The following is a 27,948-nucleotide window of genomic DNA, read 5'->3' on the forward strand; positions in this document are numbered from 1 at the left end:
GCTAAATGGCACCGCCCCGGAACCTTGTATCACCGGAACTAGATGCCGAAGTCCTTTGTGTTACAGCCGGACGCAACGCTCACGGAACGCTTCCGGTTAGGAATCATGGCCGCGGCCGTTCGAGAGTCACGTGTGAGTGCGGGGAAAAAGCTGAAAAATTCACTAAAGAAGAAGGGGAAGATGAAAATGATATCCCCGGCTGCAGCATCGGAGCTGGAAGATAAGGACAAAGATGCTACGGATAATGAAGGTAACGTACTAGGGCTGAGTTTGGCTGCTCAGAGGAAAGGCCGTCATGAGTTTGCGGGAAGCAGGGGATGCGAATGCATTTGCCGCTAGCCGCCCGAATTTCGTCTCCTCAGGACGGCGAAGGGGCGACTTTGGCTCCTTGAGAAGGCTTGGGAAAGTGGTGTTCAGGGAAGGGTCCCTGTTGCGTGTTAAAGTTTCCAAGTTCTTTTATTAGACATTTTTATCGTCACTGTAATTAATTAAAACAGATGAAACTGCTCCTTCTTATAGCAGCAAAACGAAGCTTATAGTAGCAAGGGACGAAAGGAAGGGGGATATTTGGAATTACAAGAATGAGTTAGTTCTCATATGGAGCAAGGAGCAAAAGGCCGGAAGAGGAAGACGGATGGTATACTTGAATTTTCTTGTGCGGTAGGTGCGTGCATCTGTTGGGGAGTTAGAGATGAGATAGTAAATGAAAGAAGAGTAGGTGGTTAAAGTAGAATAAATAAAAGTAGCAGTTGATAACTCTCTCTCTCAGAGACGTTTGCTATTGAAAGGAAGGAAATATATTTTAAGGCTTTCAACCATGATGTGTCCATGCTTCTACTCTTTACCATCGTTCTTGGCACTAGCTTCTTAGGTTAAAGGGGTCGCAGACGACCCCTGACTTACTACTGCCAGTGATTGCTCCTTTGAACTGTCTAGAGCTTTGTAACAGCCAGACCTATTCTTTTATAATGTACCTCAGATCATGTCAGTTATCTGCTCAAGATGAGCCAGTGGCTACCCATCTCAGAATAACATACAAAGTCCTTAGCCTGTGTATGATCTAGTTCAGGCATCTCTCTCATCATCTGCCCCTCTGCTCTGCCCCTTACTAGCCACATTGATATCCTGTGGTTTGTTATACATGTTAAGCATAACTCTCACACCATGGGTTCTGCACTTGCTGGTTTCACTGCCTAGAACACTTTTCAGATGCTTGCATGGCTCTCTCTCTTGCTCACTCCTTCAGTCTCTGATTCAGTGCCTTGTCTGCGAGACTCGTCCCTGACCGCCCTATCTAATGTACACCACTACTCTTCTCCGTGTCTCCCTGCCTTCACTTTTTGAGTTACTACCCTGCTTTATTTTCCTCAGCATTTCTCAAACCCTCTGACATATTGTATATTTGCTGTGTGTGTCTCCGAGCCGGAATGTAAGTTCCATAAGAGGAGAGACTGATCTGTCCCCAGTGCCTAAGACAGTGCCTGCCGTGTTGTGGATCCTTCGCAGCTATTTAAGTAAATAAGTGAATAAACCTCGACTTCCAGGACTAAGAAGAAGAAACTGTCATATACTACTGCAGTCCCTAGGTAATTGGAATCCTTATCTCCTGCCAAAGGAGTTAAGGAAAACAGACTATTCATTGAGCAGGGATTGGAACACCTCCCAATATATATATATATATATATATATATATATATATTTTGCTGTACACGGGCCTCTCACTGTTGTGGCCTCTCCCGTTGAGGAGCACAGGCTCCGGATGCGCAGGCTCAGCGGCCATGGCTCACGGGCCCAGCCACTCCGCGGCATGTGGGATCTTCCCGGACCGGGGCACGAACCCGTGTCCCCTGCATCGGCAGGCAGGCGGACTCTCAACCACTGCGCCACCAAGGAAAGCCCTCCCAATATTTTTTGAACTCAATAGACTGGTTCCTGTGGGGTTGTCAGAGAAAGAAATACTACTGCATTTGGAGCAGAATATCAGTATTGCTTACAGATTTAGGTGGAAAGTAGATTTCTCTATTCAAGTACTGGATAATTTCAAGTTAGAGCTGTCCTGACTTCTCAGTGCATTACTGTAAATATTAGGTTCTAGGGTTCTCTTGCTATTATAGTTCAATTACATTTTGGGTTATGAAGGCTTTTGGCTAATATAGAGACCTTATTATTCAATTCAGTTCAATGAACAATTATGTTCTTCTGTATTCTGGTCACCCTCTGGGTGTTGAGGATACAAAGGATGAGTAAATTCCTGCCCTAGAATTAGTCTTTGGGAAGATAGATATTAAACACAGGACTGTAATACAATGTATTGAGTATTATTAAGAGCTCATTATAAAGGTTATAGTTACCATGATCCTGGTCCATTTAAAAATGGTAAGGATGGAGACAGAGAAATCCATATCCTATAGAACCCAGCGTAGGCGTTGCTTCCTTCTATCTTATACATATTACTTACAATGTACTGTATTATTATTTTATTTTAACGTGTCTCTCTCCTTTTGGATATAAGTTCAAGTGCTGGAACGATGTCTTATGTATCTTTATTTTCATAAGGCCTTCCTTACACATTTTGGTACTAAGTATGTTTTCTTGCTGAATGAATATGGATAAGTAAGGTGTCATTTCATCGAAGCCGTAGTTTTCTAAGTCTGGGGGTGGAGAGGACAGTTTTCTCAGACATAGGAAAAGCACATACAGTGGCATGCAGCTTCTTAAAACTCATGGCTGGTTAGGTTGAGATGAATTGTTGGCTGTGGCTCTAGCTCTTCAGAGGAGTCACTGAGACTAGGAACAGAGGATAAAGCCAGATTGTGAAGGACCTTGTTTGCCATATGAAGGAAATAGGATTCTCTATTTGTAGGCAGTACGGAGCACTTGAGACCTTTTAAGCAAGAGGGCGGCACATCTTTATAAACATCACTGCTAACTGTATGGTGACTGCCATAGAGAGCCAGAACAATCAGGCAATTGCAAAACTCTTTCAGGGATTGCACTGGCAAAGTACAGGGTAGACAGAGAGAAAGTCCCCACTTGAAATGTGTTTCAGAAGGAAAGCATTCAATTTTCCAGATAACCAACTTCCAAATAAACTTGTAGCATCATAAATTTGGGGTGTACTATACTGTTAGAGGAATTAGTTAATAATAACAATAATATTAGCTTAGGTACTCTTCTAAGCTCCCTATGTATCACTTTAATTCTGACAACAACCGTGTGAGACAAGGTTATTATTATCCTCATTTTACTTATAAGAAACTGAGACACAGAGAGGTTTTATCTTGCTCCCCCAATGCACAAGCTGATAAACAAGTTGGTAAATGACACGACCATTACTGAAGTTTGCTCTAGAGCCTTTACTCTGACCCCTAACTCCGCTGATATGGTTGAGGAACCAGGAGGATAGAGATGATCAAAAAAAAAAAAAAAAAAAGCTCTCCGGAAAGTAAAAGAGCAAAAGAGCAAGGGCATAGAATCTTAAGAAAGATTGGGTATGAGGAAACCTTGGTGTTGAGACAGATTTTTCTTCCACTCAGGGAGGTTCCATCACTAAGGGGTGTTTTTGTGGTCAGATTTCTGTAGCATTCCTTCCGCTGTTTTTAACTGTGTAGTCTTCATTCCTTCCTCACTTATTCCAGCCTTCCTTCTTTTCTCCTAATATCCATGTATTATCTCTAGAAATGAATGATCACTTTTACTCAGTTGTATAAGAGGCACCTGTGTTTGTGCTGCTTATTTACTGTGACCTGCCTCAGTTTCCTCATCCCTAAAATGGAGGTGATAAGTGTCTCCTCAGGATTTTTGCAAAGGTTCAATGAGCTCATACATGTAAAGCATTTAATGTTTGGCACAAGGCACCTACTCATAAATATTTGGGTTAATGATCATGACATTTTTTCGGATCTAACAAAACTGCTAGTCCCATCTCTTGACCACCCAATAAGCCTTCCAGCCCTTGATAACCGTGATATTTATAAGCTGGAGCTTTCTCCAGAAAAAAGATTAGAATTTCCTCTGGTAACCCTGCAAGGTAGCTGGTGGCGTTTCTGTTTTACAGATGCGGAGACAGAGGCTTGGAGATACTGTTTCCATTGTGCCTCCCAATGGAAAACTGTTCAGTCCATAGTTGCAGGATGTTGTCTCTTAATTCTGTCTTTCTTACTCCATAATCTAATCATTTAGTCATGTATTTGTGGTAAAATTCAGGATTAATAATAGTGATTTTGACAACTATGGGTTGTCTATGCTTAGTTGTTCCATAGATACCTCACACTTAATATTTGCAAGGCTGGACAGGAATAAAGACACAGACCTTAAAAAATGTCATGAAGAACCTAGGGGTAAGACAGGAATAAAGACACAGACCTAGAGAACGGACTTGAGGATATGGCGAGGGGGAAGGGTGAGCTGTGACAGCGAGAGAGAGGCATGGACATATATACACTACCAAACATAAGGTAGATAGCTAGTGGGAAGCAGTTGCATAGCACAGGGAGATGAGCTTGGTGCTTTGTGACCGCCTGGAGGGGTGGGATGGGGGGGTGGGATAGGGAGGGTGGGAGGGAGGGAGATGCAAGAGGGAAGAGATATGGGAACATATGTATATGTATAACTGATTCACTTTGTTATAAAGCAGAAACTAACACACCATTGTAAAGCAATTATACCCCAATAAAGATATTAAAATATATATATATATTTGCAAGGCTGAATTCATAATTTCATTTTCCCAAATACAGAAGCCAGTGAATGAGGAGGATGGACTATATCATTGTGAACTGGTGGTAGTCTGCATACCCAGCCTCCACGATCTGACGGCTGCTTACTCCTCAAGGCTCACACCTTGTCGCCCCCCAGCTCGCTAGTGTCACAGTTTCTGAACTCCTCGTTCCGTGAACACATTTGCTCTCCTCCCTCCTAGCCATGCTTATGCTGTCCTAGTAGCTGCTATTTTTTCTTCACTTTCTCGTAACCAGCTTCTCTGTGTCCTTTAGATTTCTACTTAGTTGTCTCCCTCTGCTGTTTCTTTCAGGATTTAGAATGTATCTCTTCAATAGACATAAATAATAAAGGGCCTTTTATTTAATAAATTCAGTAATGTAGGTCCTTTGGATGGGACGTTTTCCTTTGGTTTAACTCAGAATTTGCTATTTAATATAAGAAGTTGATTTTTTTCCTCTTGTGAAATCAGATATTTCTGGAAAAAAGTGAACCATGGAAACAGCTTTTCTAGTTCAGATATTTGTGTACATGTGGCCTTGGCAGAACTATTAAGTTATCAAAAATTTATAGAGAATGGATTCTGAGAGATTATAAAGGCAGACGATTGAAGCTGACTTCAGACACATGAGGAATCAGCAAATTATAGACTTATTATTAAAGTGTACCAGCTCATTTTATCAGGAAGTTGAATTAGAGACTAGAGACTTATCTTTGAATTTTAATTGGTTCATAAAAATTGATAGAAATGTGCCTTATATCAACATTTGAAAGCAACTTCCTTTAGCAAGATGCTACTTAAATTCCATAGAAAACACACAGGTATAACCCATGTGTTGTTTTAACTTTATTTTTTATCTTCTGGCTTTAACTTCTTTTGACACATTGTTTAAGAAAGGTAGAAAATTGTGCATTTATGAATGTAAACCTCTTAAGTATTATTTGTCAGACTTTGCAGAAGTTTCCTAGTTCAGTGGGGAGAGACCTTGAAACCTTTGGTTACAGCTGTGTCTCAGAACTTGGCATAAGAAACATGGTGTAGTACTCAATATCCATTTATTATAAATTGGAAAACTCCCTTAATGTGATTTTTACACTCTTTTCTCATGTACCAGGTATTTTTAGCTGAAGTTAAAAATTAACAGAAGTTGTATGTAATATAAACTTGAATGATAGCAAAATGATTCAGGCTGAAGTTTTGGTAAATTGTAATACTCTTCAGTAGGGTTTGAAATCTGGTCATAGTAAAATTGCGGATGATCACGAATCAGAGGTATTTGAAAGGTAAAATGCCGTAGTCAACATTCGAGTAACACATAAATGTCAAGCATTATAAAGGAGAGGATGCCACGCCTAAGTGAGTTAACCTGGAACTACTCAGATTTATTGAATTGATACCTTGTTGGAGGTTTAGATACAATGTGTACTTGGCTCTTAAGTTTGTAGTCTAAATAAAAAACAAAGGTACACCTAGCCTTCCCAGTCAGTAAATCGTGAAAAAAATGAGAACACTGGTGATGATATCACGTGTTATAAAGAAGAGTATGATAACCTCTACCTCTGAGTTATCATTGACCTACTCAGATTTATGGAATTTATGCACTGTTGGAGGTTTAGACACAATACCTACTTGCTTCTTAAACTAATAGTCTTTATTAAAAAAAAAAAAAAAAAGCTCTGTAGTCAGTGAATCAACCCAAGTGAGAAAAGCCTTGGTCCAGTGCCATGAAGTGATTGACCCCTCCCTCACAGACTGTGTCCATATGCCTATAAACTAGTAGAGAGGAATGGTAATTTCATTTTTTTCTGAATTATCTGGTTACATACTTGAAAAATGGCCATATACTTCTAACACAAGACTTGATAACAATCGGTTTAGAAGATCCGAGGAGCTATCCCTTCATTTTTGATAAACTACAAAACAGTATTCAAGATGTGATAACCTAGCAGATAAATGGGCTTTTCATCAAACTGTAGCTTATAGCCTCCTTCATCGTTTAAGTTACTTAAATAGCAAAGGAGGAACATGCCTAAGAAATGAAGTATATCATAGTCCTACTTGAGTGGTTTAGCAGTTTATAGGACAGACTCAGGAAACAGACTACTTCCAGGCTCTGTCTGCTCTGGCTTGCCCAGATAGCACACAGTAATCACATCCGATAGTTTGTCCTGTGGTAGAACTTTCATTTTATTTTTGGTTATTTTTATGGAAACCTGGGGTAACTTCCTTTTTTTTTTTTAAGAGGTAAATGCTTTTTAAAAACGTTTTCAAGTATCAGTTTTGAATATTCTAAATTAAGTACTAATGGGCAGGAAAGATCACGTGACATGATCGATCGGAACAGATGATTTAAACCTGGAGTGGGGAGCAGTAGTTTTGTAGAGCTCTGCATAGCTAGGGGCGGAATGAGAATGGGCGCAAGCAGTGGCTGTTCTGTTACCTGTGGCCTAGAGAGAAATTCCTTTTTAATTCAAGCTTTATTAAGCTATTTTGTGAATACTTTCTGCATTAGTTCAGTACACATTAGTCTGAGCTGAATCTTTGATTCAAAGCTTTGTAGTGCCTTAGAAATCAACAGCCCTGTCATCCTACCTTATTAACTTCGTGACTTTGGCCATTTTTTTAAGCTTGAGAACCGTTCCCTTTGTAAATAGAATAATGGCAACTCAGAGAGTATTGTGAGGATTAAATGATAACGCATAAAAAGTGTTTTAAATAGCACCTAGCCCTAAACACATGTTTTAGAGTGCTCGGAAAGGTGTAGGATGGAGACATCGACCACTTCTGAAATAGAGTCAAAGGTGGCTTCTCACCATGAACGCCTGGTGCATGGGTTATAGACGATAGCCAAGACGGTGGGTAGAATTATAGTGGAAGGAAAATTTATTCCCCCTTCCCCGCAGTTTTTTGGCATCCTTTTTAAAGCTTTTGGGATTCCCCCCTGCTCTGGCTCCCAGGTTCTTAGTACCTTTGTCTGTCTTCTGGTTACTGTCATCTCTTTAGTGCCTACTATGTGCCAGGGCTGTGCTAAGTGCTTTTCATGTGTTATTTAATCATCATAACAACCCAGTGAGGTAGGTACTGTTTTTATTCCCATTTTACAGAGACACAGGGATTAGGTTACCTGCCCAAGATTATCCTGGTAGGAAGTAATGGAAACAGGACATAGCGCCAAGTCTGCCTAATTTTATAATCTGAGCTCTTAACCCCTGTGCTGTAACTGATCATCTAAAGCTTCCCATTCAGCACCTCACATGTCCTGTAGATTCCAGCCACCCGTTATTTCTTCTTTGTTCCTCTCTTCTCCACAGCCACGTTGTTTGTGTCCTGTGTGTGGTGTGTAATTGACATGTAAACATTTACTATGGGCTAGGCATTCTTCAAGAACTTTGTATATATTAACTCATTTAATTATCACAAAACCCGATGAAGTAGATACTATTTTATTGCCATTTGTACAGACAAGGAAATTAAGGTTGAGAACATAAAAACCTTCAGAAAAGTTACATAGATTTCTGTCTGGAGATACGATTGAATCAGGCAGCCTGAGTTCTGTGTCTTTACTCTTTAGCCACTGCTAGCTGATCTCAGTCAAATTTTTATGAGAGTTCTGTTTGATTTAGAGTAAATTCTAAAGGTGTGAAGTAATATCAAGGTTAACCAATAGCCTTAATGCTCCCAGATGATATTTGTATTTTAAAAGAACAACCTTCTTAATCCAATAGAGAAACTTTTTTAAAAGTAAGGACTTGAGGTAGGTGGTAAGAGAAAAAAGCACTAGCAGTTTGGCCACTTACTGGAAGTACACACCTATAGTGCAGAACTTGGGGCTTGATGTATATTTTATTTCTTGTATGATAAATCAGGCCAGCTTATTTATGTAAAGCAACCAGCTTTTCATACCCAATTCTTACCGTCCAATCCCCAAATCTCCAGTTTCAGCCAGTGTGAACTTCTTGTTATTTTATAAATATCTTACCTTCTTCAACATACCCATGCTTTTGGACATGCTGGTTTCTTCTGCCTGGAATGTCAATAATAATGATGATTACAGTAATAGTTTTAATTTTAATACAGAGCATTGACTCAAATCTAGGATGTTTTTGGTTCTAGATTCAGTGATCTTGCCCCCTGCCTCTTTCAGTTGGCCTCATTGTAGAAACTTATTTCTTTGGCCTTTTTCCTTCTCTTGTCATTCAAACTCTTGCTTTACTTTTAAGAAACAACTTGAAATCATCTTTGTAAAAGATACCCCTAAACAATCACCCTTTTCTTCATTGTTTTTCTTTTAGAAGAACACTTACAAATTTTACAGATTGTAAAACCAAATTTTACTATCGGTTTTAACTAATTTATATATCCTACTAAACATCTGGCTTCTTCGAGGAGAATTTGATTTTTCATTTTCGCCTTCCTTCGTCTTCATTCACGATTCTTGGTAAATATTGAAGGACTGCGAGTCTTCTTTAAAAACTTTATCCCAGTCTTCTTTAAAAACTTTATCCCAAAGGCTAAGGTAAATAGCTCACTTTTCTGCCAGCAGCTAACCATCTATCTGGGATCAGGGACAGATGGCAAGTTTGAAAGGCTGGTGGAAGTTTGGGGAAAAGGCAGCAAGAGATGGAGAAATGCCTGTGTCTACCTCATTATCTCAGAGGTCTAACCCTGCCCTGTCCAATATGATAGCCACTAGTCACTTTAAATTTGAAATAACTAAAATTAAATAAAGTTAAAAATTCAGTGACTCAGCTGTACTAGCCACATTTGAAGTACTCAGTAGGCTCTTGTGGCTGGTGGCTAGTGGGCAGCTCTGATAATAGAACATTTCCATGAATGCAGAAAGTTCTGTTGGAACCTTGAGTTATTACTTCCAATAAGCATTCTTTGTAGCCCTTCCTTAATTTCCAGATTTTTAAAATAGAATGCAGAATTAGGGTTAATGTTTAAAATAACACACACAACTTCAAAGGAATTTTTTGCTTATCTACATCCACTTAACTTCTTTTAAATATCAGTTCATGGTCAATTCAAAAAATCTCGTCCTCATAGGCTACAGTAAATTTTTAAGGACCAGTTCTATTTTCTGATTTGCATAGTGATTATCTTTGGTATCCTAGAAGTAAATCCTGTTTTTTAGTATGCTGGAAGACCTCATTACAGTGGCATTTTAAATTTATATAAAATATCATCATTTCCATCGGCAGTGAATGCGTGACTAAAAACTTCTGAGCTGGAGCTTCTTAAAAAAATAATAAAATAAAAATTATGACTTCAGTAAATTATTCTGGGATTTTTTTTTTTTAATTGGTGGGGTAAGTGCAGGTGGTATGAAATGGTGTTATAAAACGTCATGGATTTATTGTGTCCATCACATGCATGTTGTGGTAGTCAGGCTGGATGAGAAACACACCAAAGAAAAATAGCCAGGGTTTAGAAATGGAGAAATTGGAGTGGCTTACATTTGGCTGCCTTTACAGTGTAGGTGAAACTGAAATTCGCTGCAATTTGTGTGTGAATTCATCAGGACAAAACACTAGATGTCAGTATTGTAGTTTTGACATTTTACCAGGAGCTAGTAAAGACTTCTGCTTTTAATCACTCAGAGATTCTTCATTGACACAAACTTTTAAGCTGTTGTGCCTCTTTACATTTGGGTAAATGCTTACTTAGAAGAAGTACTTTTCAAAGAATTGTTTATTTTGTTATTCGTGCCTGTCTAGTGCTGCTGACTGAGGAATAAACATATGCGATATTAACATATATGTTTTTCAGCTAAATATGTTCTCCAAACTTTGTTTCTCAACCCACTTCCCAGGGAACACTGATCCTAGGAGATGCTTCTGGGGGAAAAATAATGTGACTCTGGAATCTGGTATATAGCAGAAACTCAGATTTTCATTGAATGATAGTGCTTTCAGCTTTTGTTTGGCAAAATTTAGATACTTTTTCTTATATTGCAGGCAGTAAGATTTCTTATATCACCTTACATTTGCATATCAAATCCTAGTCATGTTCTCAGATTTCTTAAATTTGCCCAGCGTACAGGATACAGAGGAAGCTTCAAATTAAATATGTGGCAAATTAATTTCTCTTTAAAAAAATTCTTTCTCTTTATTAAGAAATATGCAGCACATTAAGGCAGTAGAATTATTAGTGATTCTTGCTTCTTTATCATTTCCTTTAATATTTTTGATACCATTAACATACTTTATGTTTTAAGATCATGGTTTTTAAAAATACAAAGTATTATTTTGCTCTCTGTGTTCAACTCTAGTTTATGTATTGTTCTGTTAATTTTTTGAAGATACTTCATTTTTTTTTTTTTTTTGTGGTACGCGGGCCTCTCACTGTTATGGCCTCTCCCGTTGCAGAGCACAGGCTCCGGACGCGCAGGCTCAGCGGCCATGGCTCACGGGCCCAGCCGCTCCGCGGCATGTGGGATCTTCCCGGACCGGGGCACGAACCCGTGTCCCCTGCATTGGCAGGCGGACTCGCAACCACTGCGCCACCAGGGAAGCCCAAAGATACTTCATTTTTTACTCCTATGCTTGAGGCTCATTTTTATATGTGTATAAAATGTTTTGTTTTATATTTATTTGCTTTTTTCTAATATGTTACAAGTTTAGTTTCAATATGTTAAATGTTTAGTTTTCCATCCTTTTATTTCATGAATTCTCAACAATTAAAAAATAAAGGTATTGGGGCTTCCCTGGTGGTGCAGTTGTTGAGAGTCCGCCTGCCAATGCAGGGGACACGGGTTCGTGCCCCGGTCCGGGAAGATCCCACATGCCGCGGAGCGGCTGGGCCCGTGAGCCATGGCCTCTGAGCCTGTGCGTCCAGAGCCTGCGCTCCGCAACGGGAGAGGCCACAACAGTGAGAGGCCCGCGAGGAAAAAAAAAAAAAAGTTTTATGCAAAAGTAATACCAAAAAGCAAATATAATGATGACTAGCTAAAAGTCAGGTCTTTTCAGCAGTTCTCTTAATTCATGGCTTAAAGTCAAGAGTTTAGGGAGGATCACCCAGAATTGAAGAGCTGACTACACATTCAGTTCCTTTCACTTTGATTGTAGCCATAAGCTGATATAAAACTACTTTTGAAGTATTTCCTAATAGTTCCATGGGTTTCTGAAGAGCAAAGCAGAAGCTCTTCAGAAGGCTCTGGATCATATAGTTACCCACACACTGTGCTGGCGCTTGTGTTCTTGTTGTTTAAGTACAGTGAGCTTTAGAATTTGAGACAGGCTGCAAAACTTAAAAGTACCCAGAGCTTCTTGGCAAGTTGATTTTTGAGTAAGGTCACCAACTGGATTGTTGTTTAGGCCACTCCTCTGATCCCAGCCATTTGAATCTTACATGATGACATAGTTTGCTGGTAACCTGTATATGCTTGTTTTGGTGGTTCTGAATAGAAAATTCAATAGTATACGAATTTGTATCCTCAACCCAGAACTTGATATTTTCACTCAGTCACCCAGCAGTGCAGTCAAACCCTGGGCACATATCACTTCATTAGATTATTTTTCAGAAATGTTGAAACACCCCAATTGATTAATGTCATATGCAGATTCTATAAAAGGAAGTTGGGTTTTAGATTTTTCTGCACACAAATTCAGAATTTTAAACATCTGGGCCAAAGCCCTCAGAGAACTTAATCTGACTTCTCTGTGCCATGGGATCACTATACCATTTTCTTGACAGATTAAAGTTTTTGTTGTTATTTGTTTTTAAAGTAACCTTCATTAGTCATTTCAAGTAGTTTAATGACACAAAGCCTGGGGATTTGAACACACTCTGCACTGGCACCATGTCAGCGTCTGTCACCACCTTGATGACAAGACGTGGTGGGGCTGTTGGATTTTTTTCTACTCCCTGGGTCCTCGGTGCTGAAGCCACTGCGGCCTCCCCGTCCACATGGCTGGGCCAGGTCTTTGGGGGAGGATGGCAGTAGGATGGAGGGTCCTGCCATTCTCCGCTATTACTGCAGCTGTGGGACTCGGAAAAGTCTCCCCTTGCAAGAATGAAGACTGATGGAGAACCGTTAGCCTTAGGAAGGGCCCCCGGGGTCTTACCGTGGCCTTGCCAAGGTCTGCCTCTGGTTTTAAAGTTTAATTTGTTTCTACTCTTAGGTTCTGTAGGAAGCTGTGGATCGGAAAAGGATCACTTTTCCTCTGGTGAAGAAGCAGTAGAAGCTGACAATGAGGATGAAGCTGAGCCCTGTGACGATGGCAGTGAAAATGCTGTAGAAGCTAGCGTTGGAACTAATGTGGGCTGGGCAGATGCCATGGCTAAAATCCTTAACAAGAAGACTCCTAAAAGTAAACCCGCCATTCTGGTCAAAAACAAGGAGCTGGAAAAGGAAAAAGAGAAGTTAAAGCAAGAGAGACTAGAGAAAAGAAAACAGGTGTGTCCTACCAGTTGTTCTGTAGATTAGGTTGTCTAGTCTAGTTCTTATCTGCACCAGATTGCTCCCTGCAGTGTTTGTCCAACTAACATTACAGTTTGTAACTTGCGTTTTACGTGAGGGTGCATAACCAAGGTTGTGTTCAGAAATCTAGTCTGAATCATTCTGTTGAGCATGTTCACTTTTTGTTCATCTAAGCAAAGCAATAGAAATGTAAACGCCAAGGAAATTTATCCTTTTAAAATCAAGTAGTTATACATGTGACAGTGACTCCTGGGTTTGAGTATCTTATTCAACTTAGCTGTCCAGATACTAACTTTACTAATTCTAAACTAATAGAATCATGTTAGTTACTTTTTGCTCAGAATCTGTTTTATGGTATAAATCTTTGATGATGTCATTGTCAGGGGTTGGTTGCAGTTCTGAAAACAAACTGTTTCACTGTTGGATAAACTTGAGTTCCTGGTACCTTTTGTTAAACCACTGGTGGAAGAAGTTAGACTAGTGCCGCCTACTAATGAAAGGGAAAGGCCAAAAGTTGGACTTAAGTTTGCTGTTGTGTATTACAGAGGAGATAGAGAAACAATAATAAGGTTTTATATCCCCGATGAGGTATTTCTGGGTCTAAAAATATTTGGTTACTGAAATAGGTATTTTTTAATGAGAGAAAAATAACTTTCTACAATCATACTGACAATATAAAAGTACTCATTTCCAAGAGTTATGTTATAGGTAAAAATGAAAGAAAAATAGATTTCAATGGCATTTATTTCCTTTTAAGTTCACCATCCCCTTATCTTGTTTCAAGATGAATGTTTTCTTTGTTCCTAATACTGGTTGGCTCTCTGTAAGAGGCTATATAAAGATGGAACTTTTCAAGTGTTGCTCTTAGAAACAACCGCTCTTTTATTAATTCGATATTCTCATTGTAGTTTATTTAAGATCAGTTTTATCTCTAAATCTTACTGATAGCTTTTCAACTGAAAATTTGAATCTTTGTTTTCTATCTGGCAAAAGCTAGAAGAGGCTTTAATCCTTAATTACCTGTAGTCCTCATGTTCCAATGAGAGAACAGCATTTTGAAGCCAACAGAAACGAGTCTGTAACTCTGCTCTAGGCCAAAGCTTTGAGTGCTAGAGATGGTACTGTCCACATAATGCATGAAAGCACTCGTGTGGATACCAGAAACACAACACAGCAGCCGCAAACACTCTGAGTGTATATTTTTGGGTAGAGGCTATGTAAATTATCATCGTTTTTTAATGTTAAATATTACTGGTTTCCAGAATATTGGCTACTTATTTCTAATCATAAGTATAAAAGTACATTTCAAAGTTAAAAAAAATTTTGGGATCCTGCATGCCTGTTATCCCCTGGGTACAATAGAAAATTAAGAATCAACTGTTTTAAAAGTAAGATTTTTTAATTTCTGGCATAGTCTGATAATGAATTTCATGATAGTTAAAATAAATTACATGATTTGGGGAAGAATCTACTCCTTTAAAAAGGAATCAGAGTAATCTTGATACCAAGAGCAAAGATTTGGTTTTACCGTGATCAGATGTTTTTATTAATACAAAATGAGAGATTAAATGAATGGAGAAAAGGAAAAGATAAAAGGAGACTTTTTTCCACTGATTCTTACTTGTTTTGATGTTCATCAGCTTCTTGGTGATTAGTTCATCATTTCAGTATATTTGATATTGGTGATAGGTTGGCCTGAGGAGGGGACCTGGAGAAGCTGAGGTACCTGAGCTACCAAATCAGGTACCTGAGACCAGGATACCCCCGGAAAACAGTTTTGAATTAGATTGTGTTGTCTTTGAGATTTCCTTATCTCCTGATCCCTTTCTATTTCTGTGTTATAGCAAAGAATCCATTTGTTGTAGTTTGTGACTGATATGCCATATTTGGCAAGGATATTGGTCAGATGTGCCATAAGAGAAAAGAAAAATAGTCACTGTATAAACAGGGTATATCTGGATACGACGCTATTCTTTTCAAAGCTGATACAAATTCTTAATAGTTCTGACTGCTGAGGAAGTCAGTTTCTAAAAATAAAGAGAAATGGTATTTAAACTTGTGGTTACGGAAGAGGGTAGTTTGGAGCCTTGCTGATGCTCCCCTCCGAGGATCTGGTGATGGCAGGGCGGGAACGGGGCTGCGCACACCCTGCCTTGTCCTGCCCGGCTGGCGGCTCTCCAGGCCCCTGCTGTCAGAGAGCCTGCCGTCAGCTCACTTGGTGCCTCTCACATGACACTCGGAGTGCTAACCACAGGCTCCCTGAGCCGAACCTCTGAAAGTGTGGGTTTTTGAAAGTCCCTGTGACAAACTAAGCCAGAATGATTTATTACCTTTGTCCTTTCACAGAGTATCATATCAAAGTATGCTGCACTTTCAAAAATGCCTAATATTCTTTCACATAACAATATTTATAACACAGCTTGATAAGAAGCGGGAATGGGAAATGATGTGCAGAGTAAAGCCAGATGTTGTCAAAGACAAAGAAACAGAGAGAAATCTTCAGAGAATTGCAACGAGGTAAGACAGTGTTCTTGCCCTTTAAAAAATAAGTACTCTAAAGCTGTGGAGTGATCCATTTCTGACTAGCTTTGATTCTTAAGGTCTGCCTTCTCAGAGCCAAGTGATTTATGTCTGAACCTCTGCCTATTTAATACTGGATTCAACCGCAGATTCTGGAGGTCTCGTGAGGCAAGAATATAACGTGCTAAGTGGATATTTGGTATGAACCTATTTCATATCATCTTGTATTTTATAGTCACAAGAACAGTATAATCAGACCTCTTACTGCATTTCTCTTAGGATGCTTGTCTTAAATTATGGCGCTAGATGATTATTTTTGTTATTTTGCACTATATGACGTCACAAATTACACATTATAGCAGCTTCGTGCTGTCCTTTCACTCAGCATTTTTTTTAATCATTGGCACCAAACATTCATTTGTTGCCCTCTGTGTTCAAAGATAAATAGAAGCTGGTGGCTGCTGCATCGTCTTTGCCCACTTACGTATAGGAGTTCTAGTCTCTGTAAATAAAGGTACGTCTGATGTGTTAGGAACATATGATGGGAGACTGTAGGGGAGTTGCAGCAGGCTCCACGGTGGAGGTAACAGTTGGGTTGCTGCTTAAAGAATATAGCAATTACATTTAGTGGAATTCCCTTAAATGTCCTGTTTGCCTACAACAGTCCATCTGGGTGTTGTACAGTAAGACAGTGAGGCTGCATGGGTAAGAGAGGGAGCAGTAGAGCCAGACTGCTGACCTGTCCCTGCACACTGGCTGGCTAGCTGGGTGTCCCTGGGCATTTACTTACTTTCTGTCTGTCTCAGTTTATTTTTCCTTAGAAAAAGGAGAGAATATTATACCTACCCTATAGGATTTCTCTGAGAATTAAATAATTAATACCCGTGCAGAGCTTAGAAGAGTGCAGGATTAGTGCCAGAGAATAAGTGCCTCCTTAAATTTTATACCCTGGGCATCTCACTCTCCTCACTTTGGTCCCAGCCCTGCTGTGAAGGGTATGGAATTTTACCCTCCTTATAAACAAATAAGCCAGCTTGGTAAAGTTTCTTCGATGCTGGCAGGAGACAAGAGGCTTGTGGGCCAGAGACAAAGGACTTTGTTACTCACGGCAAAAGCAGTAGCCAGAGCTTCACGTTCCCACTGGTTCCCTGTGTCCCACGGGGGCAGTGCAGGTGCCCTAGATGGATGCCTGTGCCTGTGGTGGGTTGTGTTACAGGAGAGGAACTCTGTACCTGGGAGTCTGTTGCTTTTATGGTGAATGGTAACAAGCCTGCTCTTTGTCCGGGGGGAGACATTACCTCATCTTTCAAGGTTGCGTACTGCAAACACAACCCTGAGAAATGGCCTGGGTAAAGAGCAGTTGGGGCCTTGCATTCTTGAAGAACCCAGCAAGAACGTGCAGGGATGCTCAGGGCCTGTGGCGGATTGCCTCTGCCAGTGATGATTAGAGCAGGAAAATTAATAGGTTGTAGAATTTTAGAGCTGGAAGGGATGTTAATGGTCTAAATCATTGTTGTCCAGTAGAAATATAATGTGATCCATGTGTGTAATTTAAAATTTTCTTATAGCCACATTGAAAAAAGTATAAAGAAAGAGGTGAAATTAATTTAAATAATACATTTAACTCAGTGTAGTCAAATTATTATTTCAGCGTGTAATCAATATAAAACAATTATTAAAGAGATTTTAAAATTCTCTTTTTCATACTGAGTCTTCAAAATCCATTGTGTATTTTAAACTTGGAGCACATTGCAGTTCATACTGGCCATATTTTGTGTGTTCACTAGCTACGTGTGCCTCGTGGCTACTGTAATGGACATGACAGTTCTTAATCTTCAGAGTTTATCTTTCGGTGAGTTTAACTATAGCACAAAGTACTTCAAAAAATATTTTTTTAAATTAGTCTTATAAGAGTTGCAGGTAACATAGCTGAATACTTTTTGAGCTTCTTGAGTATTGTTTTTCCCATTTACAGATGAAATTGAGATCCAGAAAATCTTTCCTAGCATCAGATGATTAGACAGCTAACTGTAAATAAAGGCTGTGCTCATTCCATTTACACTGTAAAGCCTTTATATTTTGAGAAGTAGATGTTTGTGTTAAAACATCTTAGTTCTGATTCTTAGTTCTAGTTGTACAAAAGTTGATTTAGAAAGACTAAAGCTGAAAAAAAATCACAAATCAATCCACATATATTTATTCTCTATTCAGAAGTTTATATTCATTCATTGAAATGTATGTTCACTTTTCAGATTTATTCAGCGCTTTTCACTTGAGTGCCTATTAAATTAGTGCCTCTTTTCTGAGCAGTGAAAATACATTGTTTCTGTCCTCAGAGTTTGTGTTCTAGTTGTAATTGTTACTTAACTACATTGCTCTGGTCATTTATGTTCTATAGGGGTGTGGTGCAATTATTTAATGCTGTTCAAAAGCATCAGAAGAACGTTGATGAAAAGGTTAAAGAAGCTGGAGGCTCTATTAGAAAGCGTGCTAAGCTGATATCAACTGTTTCCAAGAAAAATTTCATCAGTGTTCTCAGAGGAATGGATGGAAGCACAAATGAGAAATGTTTGACTGGGAAGAACTCAAAAGCCAAACAGGTAAGACCGTTAGATAGGATTCAGTGCATCAGATGTCAGCTCTTAGAGTTTTGAGGTGAAAAAGCATACTATAAAATTACAGGGTTGGTTTTGTTTTGTTTTTTTTTCAGATTTTATTAAAATGTCTACATGCCCACAGCCTAATTTAAAAGTTTGTATTCTTAAATTTCATGATGACTTATTCAGTATGGAAGTTGCCAGTTATAGATGTTGTTAGAACTCAGGAACCAGTAGATTCAGGTAAATTTTTTAGAGACAAGAGCAGTTTCTCTCCTATCTGAAATCCTGCGTTTTGTGCATTTTGTAGAAGACTAAGTGAGGGATACAGCTTCAATTGAGACTGTTACCCACAGCAGTAATTGTGATGGTGTGTAACTTCTGAAATGAAGAATTGGAGCTTTGGGAAATATGGTGAGAATTCATCCTTGTGCTGAGGCAGCTTTGATGATACTTGGCTGTTTGGGAGATGAAGAACATAAATACTTTTCATGATCTTTGGCATGAATCTCTGCTTCTCCAGCCTTTTGACCTATGAACCCCCACTAGCTTTCTTTTTACTGTACCAGGTGAAAGGTTCTGAAATGTGCTTTACTCTCAGAAGGGCTGTGTTTTTTTTTTAAATTAAAGCAAAGTACATAGTTGGATTTGATGGCTTGGTTTCTATGGCCAACAAAGAGTACTTCAATCAGGAAACTAGAGTTGCTTTCGTAAGTTTTTTGTTTGTATTTTGGGAAGACAATGGGAACTCTGGCAAGAAGAGCATTTAGGAATTTCATGCTAGCCTAGTGTTGAAGTATTTTTCAAGTTTCTTGATTAAGTGGCCATTTTACCTAATTTTGACAAAAATTTTCTAAGCTGTTTATACTTTGCTGATCTCTTGAATATCAAAGGACTCAAATTTTGTATATTTATGTAAATGTGGTGCTCACTGGTGCTGCCTTTTTAAAGTGTTTGTCAGAAGTAATTATGAACACATGAATACTGTGCATGGGGATTTGTACTTTTTAGTTAAAAAGTCTAACAGGCTGTGTTCTGTTCTCACTTGTGATGTAATGATATTTTACTGTAAGAACTGGAGAAAGATCCAGCAGCATTGGATGAGAAAGAGCTAATGGGGCAATGGAAAAGGAAAGACTTTTTTTCCCTTTTCCTCGTTGGTTTCAAAGTAAGTTTTAGTAGAAGCATTTGTTTTTGCTTTGGGATTAGTTTTTTCATGAGTTATGAAAATACATGAAGGGTTCTTTTCAGTGGAATTATTGCATTTTCTTTGTTACCATTTGCTCTTTTGCCCTTGACCACCTTTTTTTCTACTTGAGTGATCACAGGCATGGTACTAATCTGAGACAAGGTCAAAAATTCCTTGAGATTTAAACCAAAGTGGCTTTGCTTTAAAAGTAATTTGTTTCTAGAACTACCTATCCCACACCAGTGCTACCCTGGCACATTTTTTTCTTTTAAAAATGTTTGTTTTCATTTTGATCTTATACTTATGGAAAAACGTAAAGTACCTATTTGTACCAGGTGCTATCCTTGTATCTTTTAAAGGCTTACAATTCAGACAGACACATGATCTCAAGTAAATAAGATTAACATGACAACATACAAATTCTCAATTAGTATGTCTAGACTATTATCATCAATTACACTAGGTACAATAGACTATAAATTAAGTGGCTATTCCCATCTGTGGGGAGAATTTCAAAGTAACCTACATTATTCATTTAGGACATAGAACAGTTAAGTCTATGTAGGTTACTTGAAATAGGTGGACTTTTAAGGCAATTGAAGAGAAGGAGGGAAGGCCAAGGTGGGAATCGGTTTGGTGTGCCAAAACACCATTCGGAAATGAGTCATGTGTTAATGGACTGGATAAAGGAGGACGTTAATTAAGTAGAGAATAAGATTTCAGCTTTTTCTCTTAGTTCACCTTATCCTAGCACCACTGCTGCTACACATTTGCCTAATAAATGCGCCTTCTCTCCTCATACAGTCTGACAGAAGAGATTTTATGGAAGTTGCTCATTGGTGTCTCTTTTCTGAGCATAATGGTATTCAGAACACAGGCTTTTAATCTCTTATTTCTAATATTGTGAAATCTTTAGCGTCCATCCACATATAAACTGGATTCACTGGCAGCTGTCTGTCAGGATACCAATCTAGAAAGACCTTCATATCTTCAGGCCCTTTACCCGGTGGTTGTGACATTAAAGTTCAAAACAAACAAGAGCCAGTTGTGTTATATTAAGCAAAGCTGGGTAGAGTGGTAATAATCTAACATAGAGGTCGGGTCCATTACTGTCAGTATACCTCAGGAGTGCTCTTGGTGTTGTGTGTGGTTGGTTGGTTTATTTGTTTGTCTGTTTGTCCGTTTTTGAATCCTTAGGAAGACATGTGACTTGGGGATTTAAGAACCCTGTTTCAAGAATTTCCATACTCCTGCAAGATATTAGAAACTTTGAGACATTGTGACAAACGTTTCTTAGCTATATTACGGCCCTGAACAAGTTACTTTTCTCAGAACCTTTTCTTTTTTGCTGCATTAATTTTTTTTTTAAAATTTTATTTGCAACGCAATAGGAACACTGCTCCAAAAGGGAACTATAACTAAATAAAATACCCTTCCCCATCCCCCTCTACCCCTTGTCTTGTCCCTTCGCCCCAAGGTAATAGATCTTTCTTCTAGTGTTTACCTCCATATATTAAATAATATTCATACTGTGTTGTTATCAATATTAGATATTATCTTTTATGGAAGGTAAAGAATTGGCATTCTTAACATTCCTTCGACCCCATACATCTCATACTCGGTCCTTCCAATATAGTATATTCATGTTTTTGGCTAAATCTGTATTCAATGTAAACATTATTCACTGCTAAGCCAAGTAATATATGATAATATTTTCTTTCTTTATTTCCTTACAGTTTTTGTTTTCCTGGAATTAACATTTGCTTTGTTTTATGCACCAAAGGCTTGCTACACTCTTCAAAAGAACTCTTAAACCCTTCTCAGTACTATTTTCTTCATGGTCACCCTGCTACAGTCCAGACTGATTGTTTTTTACCTGCTAGGCACTGTCTATTTTCGACTTTGCTTTATCACTGTCCTGGGAATTCCCTTTGCCTCTTCCCTGTGCAGTAGTCTCTGTTTCTTGGACTAAATGTCTTATTTTCTCTTGGCTTTCTCCCTCATTTTGATGAGGTTACATTTACCAGTAGCTTTCTGGGAACGTATTTGGGTATCCTCATTTTTAATTGATGCATTGGCTAGATATATGTAGTGGGTTGAATGGTGGCCCCCGAAATAAGTCCACGTCCTGATACCTGGAAGCTGTGATGTACCTTACTTGGAAAAAGGGTCTTTGCAGATGTAATTAAGTTAAGGATGTTGAGATGAAGAGATCATACTGAATTATCTGCATGGGCCCTAAGTCCAGTGACAAGTGTCCTTGTAAGAGACACATGGGAGATCTGACAGGCAGAAGCAGAAGGGGCAGTGTCACAGCGGAGGCAGAGGCTGGAGTGACAGCCACGAGTCAGAGTGCCGACAGCCCCCAGGAGCTGGAGGAAGCACAGAAGCACTTCTCTCCCACAGCCCTCAGGAAGGGGGGCCTGGCCACACTCTCAACTGTGGCACGCTAAATGGCTGTTGTTTTAAGCCACCCACTTGGTGGTAGTGATATTATGGCAGACATGGGAAACTAATGTAGTATAGATGTGTGTGTTAGAAATAATCTTCCCTCAGAGATTTGAAGTTATTGTTTCTTTCTTTCTTTTTTTTTTTTTTTTTTTGCCAGTGAGAGGCCCTATGCTGTTTTGATTTCTGGTTCTTTACCCCTTGGAACCTTTGGGCTCGTCTCTGTATCTCTGCTGTTCTGAAACTCTGCAGTGAAATGTGCCGGGCGGCTTGCTCACTCCCTGTGCTGAGCCCGTGGTGGCTCTCTCAACCCAGTGAGAAGTTCACGTTCCTCCCTTCTAGACACGTTGTTTGGTTTCTTGGATTTAATATCTTTGATGATTTTTGTGCCTTTTTTTTTTTCTGTGTTCTCTTTCTGGAATTTCTGCTAATTGGTTGTTAGATCTTCTGGATTGATCCTCTTATTTTCATAACTTTTTTCCCCTCTAATTTTCTCTCTCTCTGGCACCTTTCTGGGGGAAGTTCTTTGATTTCTAGCCCTTAAATTGAGTTTTAAAAATATATGACTTCATATTTTTTAATTTTGAAGAACACTTTTTGTTCCTTTGTTTTATTCTTGGGATCCTATTATTGTTTCACGAATGCACTGTCTGTTCTCTTTGGGGAATTAATTATAGGCATCTTAAATTTGTCTTCTGCTCTGCGTTGTTTTAGTCTCTTCTGAGCTCATTTTTGCTGTTTGCTTTGGCCTCAGTCTTTCCAGTTGGAGGCCTTCCTTAGTACATGGCGATCCTCAGTGTCTACTCATATTTACGAGTAAAGTACTAGAGAATGGATTGAGCATCCCAGCATGAGCCCAGGCTTTACTGGTTGGTGAGCTCAGCTATAGAAGAGTCAAGAGAGTTGGTGCTTTTGTTGGGGAATGTCCAAATGTCAGCTTCTGTAGGACTTTCTTCTGGAACTTTATATCTTTTCTAGAGAAGACTCTTAAGAATCCTCTGCCTATGTATGGGGTAAGAACTTGCTGCCAGTATTCTTGGAGCAGAATGTAGGAATAGTCTTTGGGGCTCCAGCATTCAGTACGTAGACTTATCCAGTACAAGCTCTTTGTGTTAGCCAGTGCTCCAGAGTCCAGGACCTCTCTGGTTTAATATTTTCAGGGAGTAAACTGCTGTCCATGTTAGTGTCAGTCACCTGCCTCCATAAGCTGGCGAGGGGGCCAAGAGGTCTAATAACTGCTGCTTACACGGACTATCAGCCATTCTTCTGTTTTATCACACCCATTACCCCTACCTCCGCCCACTGCCCCCAGTTCCTGAGCATGGATCCACTGTTTGTCACTTAAACATCAGCTTATTTTTTTCTCTGTTAATTGGTTGCTACTACTCTGTCTAGTTTTCATCCCCCCAAAATTTGCTGGCATATTGTGTCTCCTATTGTTTTCCCTTCTGTATTGTTTCCTTGTATGTTTATAACTTTTATACCTTTATTTTAATTTTTGTAGGCTTTCCTGTAAGAATTGGAGATAAATGCATGTCTGGGGGTTAATTGGAAGACCTCCTTTTTATTTTAAAAGCAAAAAGGTTCATCTGTCGTAGCTTCTTATTGCTTTAATGGAATTACTGGTAGTCTTAAGTTGATTATAAAGTATTTCACAAACAATAAACCTTTAAATTTTGACATTTTTAATGTTTTGAAGTGAATTGTTTGAAAAATACATTATAGGCACACTTCCTAAAATTTTAGCCATATAAAGAGGGAAACGTCCACGTGAAGCAGATATATTCACCTCTATTTCTATGGGTTTGCATCTTCTTTGGAAACAATCGTTGTGATTATCTCTCTTCCTTTGAGAGTCTTTAGATATTTAGATTCATGCTCTGGCACATGTGCGTTTAGCATTGTTTCTTAGAAAATAAAGAAGAAAAGAGAGTATATGCTTTTTAAAAAATATGACTAGTCTGTTAATTTTTGTTACGTAATCTGATTGATAGATAACGAGAATTACTAATTCATTTCTTTACAAGTCACATATCTATGATTTATAACTCTTTTTTAAGGGTGATATGTATTTGTGCACTATACATCTACATTTGACTTACTTCATTTTATGTTTTTATATTTACTGTTTTTGTGAGCTACAACTTCAGCTGTTTAAAGTCTGCTTATTTCATTTAAAACCATGATCTTCTTCAAGGATTTTGATGCCCAGATTGGAGTACTGTTTGATATGTTCCAAGACTGCCTTTCATATCATTAGCTCTTTATCAAGACATTTTTCCTCCTCTGATCCTGCTGACTTGGATAATGCTGTTGCCCTTAGAAGTTTTTAAATCTTTTTCTTTCCTAATTTTGTTGTAGGTAGTCATTATTTCTAGAGCAAAGTACTTGGGAACTCATATGTTAGAAACCCCTCCTTAGGGCAGAAAAGGTGTAATTGCTTTTTAAAGATCATTTTTAGGGAAAGAGATTTCGAAATGACTTACAAGTATTTTAAAAGATGTCACACTGATATATTAAATTACATTTGAGTCACCAATTACTGTACTTTACTCCTTGGAGCTGAGCTTGGGTACTGTGAAGTAAGACAAAAAGTTACTTGATGGGCTTGTTTCAGAAGAAATAACAGCTAATATTTGTAAATCAAAAAAAGCCTTCACTCTAGTGCCTAGGGCAGTTATTATTCTAAGTATTTTTCATCTCTAAAAAAATGAGCTGTTTCTTCAGTTACATATGTATGGTTTATTTTTTTTTCTTAATAAATAATTGTGTATCTCTTTCATCATGTTAAGCCAGGTCATTTGTACAGATGATATACATCACGTTAATAAATGTAAACACATTACACCTTGGCATTCACAAATTTAACACTTTTTTTTTTTGCTTTTTCCTTTTTTAAAAAGTTCCTCATATTGTAAAGCTTATATGCAGAAGTATGTCACTTACTGGTGAGTTCACTACCCAGTATCCACTTTTATGCCCATTGTTTTCTCTATTCCCTATCATATCATGTCACAGTAAATCTTGTTAAATCAATACAGGGGACTTAGTTTATTTTTATTTTATTTATATTTTGTGAGATAGGGCTATGAAATGCAACATTGTTAGTGGAAGTTAGAAAGCCTAAGAAAAGAGTGATTCTTAGCCAAAAAATAAAAATTTGGGGTAAAGTATTGAATGTCAAATTCAGTGGAGGTTGGTTCTTTGAATGAATCAGTCCATCGAATATTTCACATAGAAACGAGAAGAGAAACCATTTGAAAAATTGTTTTAGTACATGTTCCAGGTGGTATAGATGTTAGCTCATGAAATTAGAAAGTTTTAAAGTTGGAAAAATTATGATGTGAGAATGTTCATAGAAAACGTGACTCTCAAGAGGAATGTGCTTTGGAAGAATATAAGAACCTTAGCTTTGATTTTAAAATGTCATGAAGCAAACGTAGTGGTGGCACTAGTTCATCCATTGAACCAACCTAGCCTGTAGGTAAAGGTGCTTTGAGTAACTGAAGAAGCATTTTTCATTGTATAATGGTGAATTCAGATGATAACAGGGAAGGAGGCAGCAGTGAGTGATACTTCTGTTGAAGTGTTTACCTTCAAGCTAAAGAATTTCGTGAAGAAAGTCATAAATTGGAACAAGTGTTCAGTGTTGCTGAAACCAGCCTATACTGAGACAGTCTTTGAAAACACTTAAATGAAATAAGCATCAGAGAACGAAGCCATAATCAGTAGACATTTTCACTAGTAATAATTCAAGGAAAAAAGAGACCGTGCATCTCATTTTTACTTCTTTTCAAGGCACACTTAAGCAGTTGGTTAGGAGGAAAAGAACTGCCAATCTTTGTACTACTGTAAGGGGAAAAAGCCTAAGAGTTTTCCAGTTTTTCACATTCTTTATAATTTTCTTTCTTTTCTCTTTTCTTCTTCCATAGGGGTTGGAATATAGGGTGTTTGCTGACGGGTGGGGAGCTAGTGAGTAAGTTGGGATCAGATTTTTTAGTCTCGTACCTTCAGTTAAGGAATTTGGACTTTATCCTTTAGGCATTTGGGAGCCAGTTGTAATTTTTCATCAGGTAAGTGATGTGATAAGGTTTGATTATTTTTAAGAAAAAGAAGGCTGGAGGATGTAAAGCCAGTGTCAGAAGACCAACCAGTGGGAGGCTATTGTGGTAATCAGAGCAGGAGGGGAGAACTAAAAGGGGGTGAGCTAAGGTTGCATAGGGGTGAGAAGAAAAGAGGAGCCAGATTTGACAGGCAGTTTTGAGGTTGACTGGGTCTGGGACTCACCTGATTCAGAGGGATGAAGGAGAGGGAGGGACTGTGGGTGGGGTGACTGTGAGGTCGACGACAGCTTGGGAGATTCAGAAATGGTGACAGCTTTCACCAAATCAAGACTGTAAAAGGTGGAACATGTCTGAGAGGTAAAGACTTTTGGAGGCAATGTCTGCTCCAGGTTGTAATGAGAAATGAGACGAATGACAGTAAATCAGGTCAAAAACGTCAAGCGCGGGGCAGAGGCCCTGGGTTAGTGCGGGAAGCCTGACACAAAGGAACAGGCGGCCCGAAGAGCAGTGTGTGTGAAGGCCGCTTAGTGCAGGAGCTCAGGAGTCTGTCTGTCTCTGCAGGGTCCCGAACACAGAGGACAGTTAGTCTGTTTACCCAGTCGGGGAAGGTGAATAGTGTACTTTAGAAATGGAAACATTTCTAGGTTTAAAGAATTAATTGTCACCTATTCGGAGGGAATGCTGTAATCCAGAATCTGTAAATCCCTCCCTTGGACCAAATAAATGCAGCCCTGAATGTACCAGCCACATACCAACATGTGGCAGGGCACGTTGGCTGCTTCCTTGATGTTGACCTTGAGTGAATTTCTTTTTTTTAAGATAAGATTGTATTTAGGGCACTCTGTTTAAGGAAGCAACAAAAACTTACATTTTGTATAAGAAAAGTTTTCACTAGAGATTAGTTTTAATCCTTAAGGGAATAATAGTACCTTCCTTCCCCCATTCAGAACACATACCAGTCTAGAGTGATGTTTTCCCAGTATGTTGAATAATCAAGGTTTTAATAATTAGAGCTGCTAATTTTTTTCCTTACCTTTCAAAGTTGTGATTATTCCTTTTGCTCTTTTCTTGAAAAGTTGACTAAAATTCAGTAAGATTTCTTGGAACTTAAGTGCCTGTTTCCTTAAAGGTGGCACAGAAGCAAAGGTGATGCAATTTAAATCTGTTAAGTCTCTAAGGAGAGCATATTGGCTGCTGTTAGGAGATCATTGACTATATGTTATTAACACTCTTGAAATTACAGACTTTCTGCAGTGTTTTCATTTATTTGAAATTGTCAATATATCAATTTGGGCTTTTGTTAAAACGAAACCGCAATAATAATTTTGTAGTAAGAGAAAGTGCTAGCTAGTTTGTTAGAAAGTAATTTCCTTACTGATTGCAGGACAACAAATTTCAATCAAAATCAAGGGGAAAAGTTACTGGAAGAGACTAGGTATTTACTTTTTTCTGATTTTGTGATATGAGTGCTTTAAGTGTCAAGCATAGAGGTAAGTTAGGGGGCTCTGTTTCTCATACATTTCTCATAAATGACAACTATGTGATTTCTTCACAGCTAGGTATTTAGTGGTGGGAATACTTTTGAAATACCTGGCTTCTTTGGTATCTTGGTAACTTAGACCTAGACTCTGAATTGCTGTGTACTTTTAAAATTGTGCATTCCTGTTGATTCATAGACCTACTGAATTCTCCTCCCAAGGGAGAAAGCCTAGGAATGGAGGGACTCCTCACACAGGTCCCTAGGTGGTCCCCCAGCCATTTCCAGGCCTCCGTTTTTAAAAGGAGTTGGGGGTGTGGAAGGCAGGCAAGGGGGTGGAGAAAGATGCTGTCCTTAAGTTGCCCCTACATTGCAGGGCAACACTGTTTTACTCTCACATGAAAGCGGCTCTAACAGGAATGTGTGGAATGCTCACTTTGTAAATAATTCAGCTTAATGTTTGTTTACTGAAAATGCCTAAATAGATTAGAGTTTAGACAAAAGAGAG

General features: G+C 38.7%; 1 protein-coding gene across 1 annotated transcript in view; it reads left to right on the forward strand.

The window, feature by feature from the left end:
- The first annotated feature begins 20 nt into the window (after nt 1-20).
- The window catches only part of RRP15 (ribosomal RNA processing 15 homolog), a 48,064-nt gene continuing 20,136 nt past the window's right edge, over nt 21-27,948 (forward strand). The window contains exons 1-4 of the mRNA XM_079939493.1: nt 21-250; nt 12,847-13,121; nt 15,565-15,662; nt 18,064-18,265. Of these exons, the coding sequence (XP_079795619.1) occupies nt 43-250; nt 12,847-13,121; nt 15,565-15,662; nt 18,064-18,265 (783 nt within the window). The 5' untranslated portion in view covers nt 21-42. The remainder of the gene's footprint in view (nt 251-12,846; nt 13,122-15,564; nt 15,663-18,063; nt 18,266-27,948) is intronic.

The sequence above is a fragment of the Stenella coeruleoalba genome, assembly GCF_951394435.1.
Source record: "Stenella coeruleoalba genome assembly, chromosome: 1".
Classification (NCBI taxonomy): domain Eukaryota; kingdom Metazoa; phylum Chordata; class Mammalia; order Artiodactyla; family Delphinidae; genus Stenella; species Stenella coeruleoalba.